Genomic DNA, 11,762 nt, shown 5'->3' on the forward strand with positions numbered 1-11,762 from the left:
AGCCATTTTATTTTTTTCTGTTGATGCTAGATGCTAATGGAACCTGCTTCAGGAGAATACAATTATCTAAATATTTCAAATAATTTCCTCAGAAATTGGAAGATGGTGTTGACATATCATGGCTGTGACACAGGAAATATTAACATTAGGACTTAGCAGAGCCTGTCTGACAGTGATGTACTCTGCAGAGGTGAACTGTGGCAAGGGGGACCTTTAGAGTGACAGCTGCCCCTGATATTCCCTGATTTTATTACATTTTATTGAATGTCTGACGGTGAAAAAAAGTGGGGACGCAACTTTAAAATCTTATGAAACATGCACGTGTCATTAAAAAAACAACCTTGCTTTGATAGGAGATATTATTAAGTGTTGCTTTTGATAAAACAAGCTCTTTTTCATCATTAAAAAAACATTTTTATCCATTTTATTGCATATGAATGATTGAACCCTTCTCTGTGGACACACTGTTTTAGACGTAGTGAGAGGACATTAAGAAACACAGATTTGGTATAATAATGAGAAAATTAAATTGAAGGTGATAATTGTGTTAAATACATTCTATTATTAATCCCCCATGACATTTAAAATTGAAAATATTTTTATTTTTTTAAAGCTAATAGCAGTTACCCTTGCTGGACCTGTTTTGTCCCACGTCTGAAGAATGACTGAGCTAACATAAAAAGCTATGGCTCATGTTTGTTCATTTCCCTGTGGAAATAGCCTTCGCAAAACTAATATAGGCTAGCATAGTGTTTTTTTTTTTTACTGGCTCTTTAATATTATGATTTTACAGCTTCTAACTTACTTGGCTACTACTTTGGTAGTTTTTTTGAGTGGAGATATACATTTTGGAGAATAGGGTTATCTGTTGGCTCATAGTTTATCTTGGGTTAGTTATTTAGCCTAATCATTGTTACTGTAAAGTTTTTTATTTTCATATTTAGCCTATAGGGTCAACGTAACTGACTGGACAAATTCAGGATGCGACCTGTAATAACTGCCACCCACATAATAGCAGCCACCTAAATGCAAAAAAAAAAATAGGTTGGTTAGCACTAGTCTATGCCGTTTTTGTAGGCTATTAATAGTGTGATTAGTGTGTGTGCACAACGATTATTCCATAAAGAAAAAGTGCATTCCACATGTCCGGATGATGGAGGGGGAGAGGCTGTTATAGATGTTGGATGACAAAATAATCTTATATAATAATTACACTAGACGTCTGAGTAGTTTATGATCGCACCCAAATGGATGCCGTCGTTAAAGGCCACGCTGACCCTGCCAAAATGGACCTGGATCAAACAGTGCCTAGATGAAGTGCATAGCGTAGTCTGCCATTTGGGACACAACCTGTCTCTCATCACTCAACGCATTATGGTGCTGCTTTCATTCAAGATTTCTCACCATGTCATATGCATTAGCTAAATGTAGCTTATTGAAAAGGTCCGTATCTGATTAAGTAAAAAATTCACTACTAAAATACACTCAAACACGGGAAAATGAGCTTAATTTCAAATGTCATGCAACGCAGTTTCTTGCCTTGTTGTGGAACTAATGTGCTCATGTTATCAGTGTGCTGTCGCGCATGTCAACCATAGACTGTATAAAAACAGATGTAACGCACGGTAAACCGTTTCCCCCAGATACCCGGGGAAGTTACTTCTAATGTACAAATCCATGAATATTTAATGAGGTAGAACCGAGGCTGTTTATGATTGGTTGTCTGTTGCTAAACAACTGTGCATCTTAGGGGTCAACCCCTCTAAAAGCTCTATGCTCTGAATCAGAATGTCATGGTTAAAAACATGTTTTGCCCTGCTGCTGTTTAAGTAGACAGGGTTAAGTGTGCTGTGAAAGACCACGTAGGCTATTGTTTTTGTCTGAAAGCGTGCTTTATGCCACGAGTGAACTGCACTGCAGTGCAAACTAAACGCCACCACTGCATAGTGCACACCTGTCTGTCGACCGCACTAAATGAAAAGCGCTCGGCACATGGATCGTGTGTAATAAGACTACACTTCCCATGATGCACCGCGCTCGCGTCGTTCCGCTGCTGTCACTTTGCCGATGCGAGAATCGCCCAGCAGCATCTCAGCCGAGCGCCAGCGCAAAAATGCACTGAAATACGCATTTTAGGACATTTCCACCCTCGTTCGGTTTGCCATGAGGGCGTGTGATGGGAATAACGGGGATGTTCGCACCGGATTACGTCCCTTTATTCTGAGAGAAAAGCGGATTGTTTTGCGCTCGAGGTGTTAACGCAGAAAAAAAAATACAAAAATGAAGAAGCAATTCAATCGGATGCGACAGCTTGCCAACCAGACTGTTGGCAGGTGAGCGCTATGATCTTAAATACGATCGTTTTACACCATGACGAAGTTTATTTATTTACTTATTTATTTGCAGAAAAGAATCCCTAACTCACATATATTTTCCCATTCAAACTTTCGTTATTTTCTAAATATAGCCTGTGCATGCATATTTAATTTTTTTTGTAGCCATTACTACTAATAGCGTCTAGCTATTGCGCAATGCATCTTAAAATAGCATTATCACACCCATGCAATATTAGGCATCATTGTTATAAAGGCATGATTGGAGGTTGTGCATGCATCCGTGTGTTGTGCGTAACGGGTTCACTGCAGAGGCTTTTCTTCTAGCAAAATGCTTCTCGGAGGTTCCCCATGGCACTGACACTACACCTCCTGCACATGCCTCCAGCATGCATTTCCATCAAATGCAGCGTAATGTAGCACTGTATCAGCTCACGTTGATTTGAATGAGAGGTGTGAGAATGACATGTCTCTAGTGCCAGCTGATGCGGATGGATGCGGATGAGAGGAAAATGGCAAAGGCGCAATGTTTTCATTGCACACTGATCTCTGAAAAAAAGAGAGGAGGAGTTGGGTGCAGTACATCAGCAAGATCTGTCAGTGATGGAGAAGGTCATCATTGCTTCAGAAAGCACGGGTTCGAGTTTCCAAATCCAGTTCATTATAGTGTGGATAGCGAAAAAGTTGCTGCAGGTTTTTTTTCTTGCTTATCCCATTTATCTTGTTTATGCTGGAGTGGGTGTGCGATGCTTGACCTTTCACATGTTTGGATTGTTCTTTACGTTCTTCGCTCACCCACCTCTCTTCTTGTCATGCACGGGGCGTTGTGAAAGGCCAGAAGGAGTGTGTCGCTATCGGGCGGCTCCTTGCTGGGTGATTATACCACAGTGCTGTGGGTCATCATTTCAAATCCATTCTCAGTGGATGAGTAAGGGAAGCTTCTCTTTTACCTCCTCTGGCTGGCATCAGCAGGCCAGTGGAAAATGGCAAGCCGAGCTCCTCCAACCTGTTCCAGCATTGCTCAGGGCATGAGATTGTGTGTGTGTGTGTGTGTGTGTGTTTGTGCGTAAGCCCTGCATTAGTATTCTCTACCTTTCCCTGGTAATGTCCAGGGAACTGTGGCAGCGGCCCACTGTGGCATTCTGTCTGTTGCTGCATGTGCGGTAATGAGAAACAACATGTTTCCTAAACAACGCAGTGTACTGACTCATTAATAATATGTCCCAGGGTCTGGGAGGGCACACTGGACTGATGTTTGCTTTGGAAAATAGATTTGCGTGTTCCTGTCATGTTTTAGAAGTACAGAGTCACATCTCCCAATATCAGCTGAGAGTTGCACTTAGACACTGTGTTCACGACCTTGACAGACTCGTGCAGAGGTATTGCAGTGCAAGAGATGATCCATGACTCTTGTTACATCACTGACTTTTGTTGTCCATTATCAACACCAGTTTTCTTTGCGAATATTTAAAGTCAGCATGAAATCAATATAGCTTTTATTTTCTTAATGTGTGTTACTGATCTTATTGTGAACAATTTTTAATGCAGATGTATTTGAATTAAAATTTGAATTGAAATGGCATAACTTGTTCTTCCTGTGATATGATCGACTTCTCTCTGCTTATGCATGCAGTCAAGCCAATCGCATTCAGATCTACCTTCATTTCAGTATTCAATGCTCGCTTTTCACTTTAAAGGGTTAGTTCACCCAAAAATGAAAATTCTGTCATTAATTACTCACCCTCATGTCGTTCCAAACCCGTAAGACCTTAGTTCATCTTCGGAACACAAATTAAGATATTTTTTATGGAATCTGAGAGCTGTCTGACCCTCCCATAGACAGCAACGCAACTGAAATGCTCCCAAGTCCAGAGCGTAGCAAGGAGATCTGTAAAATAATCCATGTGACTTCAGGGGTTCAACTGTTCTGTGTCAGCTGCTTCACGCCGGATCTGTTTCCTACGTTGCTGTGATTTGATCTGAACGAAAACAGCGTATCCGTGTGATGCAGCTGACACAGAACAGCATACACTGTTTACGTCCAGTGGATATTCTCCAAAATGGCATGACGCGGAGACGAATTGTTGAATAAAGTCGTTTTTTTTTTCTTTTGTGCACAAAAAGTATTCTCGTAGCTTCGTAAAATTACGGTTGAACCCCTGATGTCACATGGATTATTTTACAGATCTCCTTGCTATGTTTCTGGGGCTTGGGAGCATTTCAGTTGTGTTGCTGTCTATGCAGGGTCAGACAGCTCTCAGATTCCATAAAAAATATCTTAATTTGTGTTCCGAAGATGAACGAACGTCTTACGGGTTTTGAACGACATGAGGGTGAGCAATTAATGACAGAATTTTCATTTTTGGGTGAACTATCCCTTTAAAGTTGACTTGAAACAGAAATTACAATCGTTGTTCTTTTCATATTATGATGCATTTTCAGTTATTTGATTATTTTCTGTTTGTTATTTTCTGATTATTTTCGGAACTTCATCAACGAAAACTCCAAAAGTACTAAAAGTGTTTATTGTTAACAATGAAAAGTCTTTATATAATACTTACAAAACAGCAGACTCCGACTCAAAACCGTGAAAGCAACATTTTAAATGAATAACCTACCATTCAGAACTTTGGGGTCGGTAAGATTATTATTTTTTTAATGAAAGAAATTAGTACTTTTAATCATCAATTAAACATTAAATGAGACAAAAAATAGCAGTAAATACATTTATAATGTTACAAACGATTTTTCTATTTAAAATAAATGCGGTTTTATAACTTTGTTCATCAAAGCATCCAAAAATTCAACGTTTTGACAAAAAGAAATTAAGCAGCCCAACTGTTTTCAATATAATAAGAAACAAGCTGCAAATATAGCAAACATATTAGAATGATTTCTGAAGGATCATGTGACACTGAAGACTGGAGAAATTATGCTGAAAATTCAGCTTTGCATCACAGGAATAAATTACTACATTTTAAAATATATTTAATGCAACCTTGCTTTCAAAAACATTACTAAATACTGACCCCAAACTTAAATGATAGTGTTATTCAAACCAAATTCTGTTCGACGAGCCATGTTTGAAGCCATTGTAAATAGCGTAAAATACACAAGATAGTTGATAATCCATATAAATGTATAGCAGCCATAAACAACTAAACTCCTCTTCATGTTGTATCTAACAAACATTTCTATAATCAGTATGTACTGCCATACTGCACAGGCCTAGTGTATACATTTGTATTTATGTATTTGACATTTGTCCAGATGCTTTTATAGCTGTGTCCCCCATCCTCCCCGCTGTTTTCATTTCTCATCATTTGTAAATCACTTTTCCTCTTGCCCACTGTGATGAAAATGACTACCCCCTGCTCTGTGTGCATTTGTGTTGATCTGGCTCAGGGGCCAGTATTTGTGTTCTTTCTCCGTGTTCTCATTGTGACTATATTTCTAGTCCTCTCATTCATGTTTTTGTGGCAGTGAGTGTTTGTGAGGGTTTTTGGTGGGGTTGTGCACTGCCTGTAGTGTTTTCTCTCTCAGGAAGTATGGCAGCCTCCCTCTTCCTTCAGAACTGCCAGCTTGTTGTTACTGGGAACAGTATGTTGTAAGGAGTCGTGTGTGTTTTTCGCCGTCAGCAGAGAGCTTGGGAACAGTGTGTATGTTGATTAATGGCCCTGCGTTACAAACGTGCTCGCTCAACAGGGAGTGCCCACACATTGCAGGGAATCCTTTCTTTTATATACACCAAACACTTATATTTAAGGGGGTTTATATCTTTGGCCGTTCATTCACACAACAATGGCGTTTTTGGGTCCACGTGTTTCAAAGTGCAAGTTTTTGAAAACTATACTCTTATCGTCTCTTTGTAAACTACCAAAAACGAATTTGTGAAAATGTTGATTTCATGCGCATGTGTTTTATATGTTCACCAACTATAGTGGCCTAATGCATAATACGGTGTTTTTAGTCATTTTTCGTGGATCTGTGTAAACAGGGATCGTTTTGACAAGTTGACAACATGTTGTCTGTAAAAACTTTACAGCAGAAAAAAACATGTTTACAGCCTGGTTCAAAAAATGATTTTGGTCTATATAGCTAATTTTGCCCTTGATGACAACTGTGAGGGGGCGAATTTTTTTATAACTCATCCGTTTAAATTATATTAAGCCTTAACGTTCTGCATAATTAAGGGCATGGCCACTTGAGTGACAGGTGGATTGCCGCTGCTGTCACCACCGTCGAGCTAGGTGGGCATGGCTTCAGCAACCTGCTCCCACCTCTTTGCCCATTTTCGATTTTCCGGGAGTGACGCGCGGTGACGCGTTGCCAAGATGGCGACGGCTGCCTCCGCCCAATTTTGAGCTTCAAAAACACTCTTCGGAAATCTACGGGTGACGTCACGGACACTACGTCCATGTTTTTATACAGTCTATGGTTGTAGTACATCGTTTTCGCGTAAAATCGCCATACTCTTAGTTGATTCAAAACTACACCTAAGTAAAACTGAGGTCTGAAGTATAGTTCATTTGAACTGTGGATTCCTTCAGAGTCATTAACTTGTCACTGTCACTAGTACTCATGGTGGTACTTTTGTTGATCATTTAAATATACTGAAGTTTGAAGACAAATAATATGGCAAAGGCCTGTGAGGACATAAAGAAGAGTTTAAACCAAGCAATCAAACAGGGCTTCACTATAGCATACAGAAAAGCAAACCCGTTTCTTATGATCAGATTGAGACTCATTACACATGCTGAATTTCTCAGTAGCTTCTTGATTTTGCAGATTTATCTTTTTCATTGAAGATCAAATTAATTTGGGCACAATGTGTGCTTGATTTAAATTACTCGTTGAGTCTGCACCTGCATATGTGTTGTGTATTGAGGCAGATTGAAAATGAAAGGTACGGTGAGTGACGATAAAAGGTCAATGCTCTTCATCTGCCAGTGTAATTATAATTTCTGTGAAAAACACTGAAAGTCAATGGTGTTTAACTGCCACTAGTGTCCGTTTCAATTGGAATTTGCAATGAATTGTACGTAAAGGTACGTTTTGGAAAAGTTTTACAAAAATATAGGTAGAGGCACATTTTTGCCAATGAGCCCACGCAACCAAAAATTTCAAGCTACAAAAAAGTTTATAAAGCCATAGTAAAAGTAATTCATGTGAATCAAGTAGTTAATCCATTTCTTCAGTAGAGACACGATTGCTTTACATGATGAACAGATAGGCTTTTATTTACATATAAACTTCGATCAATTCACATACATAAAGCACAACATGTATGTAAACAAAAATGTATTATGAAATTAAATCAAAACCCATAAAATTTTGAACTAGAAAGATAGTATTCCCATGCAATTACTGTATTTTCTCGCAAAACGTACTCCACTAATCTCCAAGTTTTATTTACAACTTCAAAAAGTAGATTAAAAAAAGATGGTCATTTGTGTCCAGAACATGTGTCGTTTAGGTCTTTTTTTATTCAATTTAAATTTTTGGGTAAACTATCCGTTTAAGGCATCATAAGGGAGGCAAATTTATGCCATCTTTGATACTTTATTTTGGCCAAGTTCTAAGCCAGCATCCCAGAATGCATTGTGTCGACCTCAGTGAAAAAAATTGTGGGCGGATTTGAGAAACTCATTTATAAATATAAGTTAATTCATTCAGATAAGTGACAATAAGTACGGTCCATTTAATTGAAAAGTGATTGTTTCACCCAATATTTGTGTGTGCTTTGTTTATAATTGGTGTTAGCTTATAACATGCTAAGAGTATTGAGCTGTTAGCGTGGTTGCCTGTGTAGATAGTTTTATGATTTCATGTATCATTTTTCATTTTGGTTAGATTGCTGCCTTAGAAGATAGCTGTCTATGTAGGCAGCTCACTAGAATGGAGCATTATCTTCTTCAGGTATTGGCCAGTTGTTCTATACCAATATAGTCTATTTCCAATATATTTCTCATCCCTATCCAATCCAGTGGTTGAGTTTATGTATTATTCACTGATGTCATTATTCTTTGCCTTGAAGACAATGTGACGCCTCTAATTTCAGATAATTTTCCAGTTCTAAAACTTGTCCTAAAACACAGGTAGGGTCATTGTTTGCCAGCCTGGACTCAGAAGCCGAGCCTTTAACCCCGCTTCTGTAGCTCTATCATTAGCTTAGCCTATATTTGATGTAAGTCACAGGGACAGTGTCTTTTTTCAGACATCATGGCGTTTCTTCGTCTATGTATCTGCAGTGGCCTAGTTTTTAATTAGCTGGGAAACGCTTCTATTAAGAGGTCCTCCTTCCTTCTCTTCTCTCCTCCAGCCTCCACCCCAGTGTCTCTGGGGGCGTGCAGGTGTGCAATGTCAGCAACACTAAGACTAAACTCATGCCAGCTTCTGGTGTGTGTTCACTGGTTACTGGTGATCAGTCCCTGCAGTGAGAGAGAGTGGACGACTGATAGGAGTTTTTCACTGGCAATTGAGCGCAGTAGTGACCACCTACGTTTTAAGTGGCCTTACTTTTGATCTTCTGGAAATCATATTTCCTGTCATTTTCTGTTCAAAAACAAAATAAAGAGTTCTAGACCTTTAATCTGAACTTGCTCCAAGATGAATGATGGAATAATAGTGAAGTACTAGAACATTTGATTAAAAGCAAGCATTAGGAGAAAAAAATTATACTAGATTGTGCGCCTATTTTATAGGGGAATGAGCTTTTCATGAAGCATTATGAATTACATTATATCAGATGATGCAATAGAGAACTATGGACTAAAGTCTGCAGGTTGATTATAAAATAAATATCATATGTCTGAATAACTGCATTTTTCTATTTCTATTTGTGCAAAATATTCATATTCTTCCACTATCAATCAAAATTTTGGGGTCAGTTTTTTAAGAAATTAATACTTCTATTCAGCAAGGATGCATTAAATTGATCAAAAGTGAAAGTAAAGACATGCTACAGAAGATTTTTATTTCAAATAAATGCTGTTTGTTTGTTTTTACTTTATCAAAGAATCCTGAAAACCTTTTCCATGAAAACATGAAGCAGCACTTGATAATAATAAGTCGTCAGCATTGATAATAATAAGACAATTAAGCAAATCAGCATAACAGAATGATTTCTAAAGTATCATGTGACACTAAAGAATGGAGTAATGATGCTGAAAATTCAGCTTTGCATCACAGGAATACATATTTTCAAATATATTGCAATAGAAAAACGTTATTTTAAATTTGAATAATATTTCATAATATTACAGTTTTTACTGATTTGTACCAACCCCAAACTTTTCAACATTAATATATGTTGTTTGGGATGTGTCATTAGAGTCACTCGCAATGCCTTATGGCAGTGCAAGGTCACTCTTAAACATTTCCCATAGCTCCCATTTCCAAAGTAACAGAAGCTTTTCTCATTGGTGGACAAATATATAAGACATTATAGACCAATCTATGGCCAGATGATTAGATGACTGGTCTATCAGAGCTCATAACCTAACATTTAAAAGGCCAGGAAGGCCTTTCCCTTCAATAAATAATTTTTCTGTCTTTTCAAAGCAGCCCTTCCGGATGAAACCTGTGATGACATCAAAAAGCAACTTTGCAGTGTAATTGATTAATATAGCACATCATGATTCTTTTTATAGATTATGGAACATTCCAGAACAGAACATACAGTATTAGCTGAGACCTCTAGCGTCAGATCCTTGTAGCCACCAGCACACATTCCACTTATGTCTTTCTCCCTCTTCCCCCTTTTTCTCTCTCACTCCCTGCTCTTATTCCAAAGTCCAGGCCTTTTGAAATCATACTCGTTGCTGTGCAGTAATAGATGTCTGTAGAGCAATTAAGGGCAGGCGGCCCCTTTCTAATGCACGGTCCAATTACCCGAACGAATCCACTGTTTGGAATGGACAGTCCTCTTTCGCACTCATTGTCTCTGTCAATCTGTCTCTCCCCTCTGCCTGGCTCAGAGAACACACACTCTCAAGCCGGAATACATTACCGCTGAGTTGGCACACGGGCTTCTCATGACGTCCTTCTGACCACAAGCAAGCATTTGCAGTCATCAAATCGAACCCAGATTGACTAGGGTTACCGACTGTTGCTTTCCGTGATTGGGATGTTTGAGACTTCTCAAGGCTGTGTGTCAGAATGCATGCCCTGTGAAACAAGGTAAAACTAGAGACAGTATAATGAAGAATGGATATAGCATTTTTATAAAAGATAATTGGGAAAAAGTGTGATGCTCAATACGGCAGCTGTAAGAAAGGAAGATTAATTATTTGATTTCCAACCAGTGACTAGAAAGCAGAATTAAACTGTAATAATGTTAAATTAGAACTTTCCACTATGATAACTAGTGGCAGTAAAACACCAACAACTTGTATTCCTTTTCACACAACTTATGATATCTACAGGGGCAGATTATGAATTAATAAAAATGTATTTTCATGCTGTTCCTTGCACAATACCATCTTATGACCTCAAAGCAATTTTACCATAGTGCATGTTTTTTTTTTTATTTTGACATTTGCATCACATAACCAGCTCCATATGTTTGGCTTTTCTGACGTTGTAAACTTGCTCGGTAGCTCACCTGGTATAGCAGTGTACTTGCAAAGCTCCAGTGAAGCACGATTAAAGAGATTAAACACTTGTAGAAGCAAGCCAAAATGGCACGGTTGATGCAGCAAAGGCATTTTTATGTCACTTTTCCTTTTTGTTAACACTGTCAAACACAATAGAGTGTGAACTTTCAGTGCCACTTACCGGATATTTCATTTCCAAACTGCTGCGATGCATACAAGAACAAACATTGAGATTCATAGATTCTCATTTGTCTGTTTAGTTTAAAATGGAACACATTTTTAGCAACACTCACGGAACATTTCACTTTCAAAGTGTTATAAAAAACAAGCAAGAAGTAAAGTAATACAATTTTGAAGAAATGTCGACACAGGCACATTTTTCCAAAGAACCTACCTGATTTCAGGCAAAAATGGAAAATTACCATCATTTTCAAATTTGATGTTATTGTAAGTTTAAGAGTATTTGACCCCATTCAAGTTGACAAGAGTTGTGGGTTGTAGGTACCTATTACCTACAGTATATAGAAAATAGCTGCTGAGGGAGTTACCAAAGGGGCCACAAAATGGACTAACATTAAAGGATTTTGGTTATACCTTCTTGTAGTATTAAATATTTTATATCAGTTCTGCTGAAAAAATGATCATAGCTGGTCACCAGTGTATGTTGTCAAGTCGAGTCACCTTTATTTTTTATAGCGCTTTTAACAATACAGATTGTCAAAGCAACTGAACAGTGTTAATTAGGAAAATAGTGTGTCAATAATGCAAAATGACAATAGTAAACACTAATTTTTCAGTTAAAGACAGTTCATCATTCAATTCAGTGATGTCA

At 38.1% G+C, this 11,762-nt stretch overlaps 1 protein-coding gene across 1 annotated transcript in view; it reads left to right on the forward strand.

The window, feature by feature from the left end:
• Window positions 1-2,079: 2,079 nt before the first annotated feature.
• Window positions 2,080-11,762, forward strand: part of LOC107587964 (rho GTPase-activating protein 44-like) — a 75,316-nt gene continuing 65,633 nt past the window's right edge. Inside the window, exon 1 of the mRNA XM_016275949.1 lies at window positions 2,080-2,333. Within this exon, the coding sequence (XP_016131435.1) occupies window positions 2,281-2,333 (53 nt within the window). The 5' untranslated portion in view covers window positions 2,080-2,280. The remainder of the gene's footprint in view (window positions 2,334-11,762) is intronic.

Source organism: Sinocyclocheilus grahami, unplaced genomic scaffold (assembly GCF_001515645.1).
Source record: "Sinocyclocheilus grahami isolate Dianchi unplaced genomic scaffold, SAMN03320097.WGS_v1.1 scaffold97.1, whole genome shotgun sequence".
NCBI classification, from domain to species: Eukaryota; Metazoa; Chordata; class Actinopteri; order Cypriniformes; family Cyprinidae; genus Sinocyclocheilus; species Sinocyclocheilus grahami.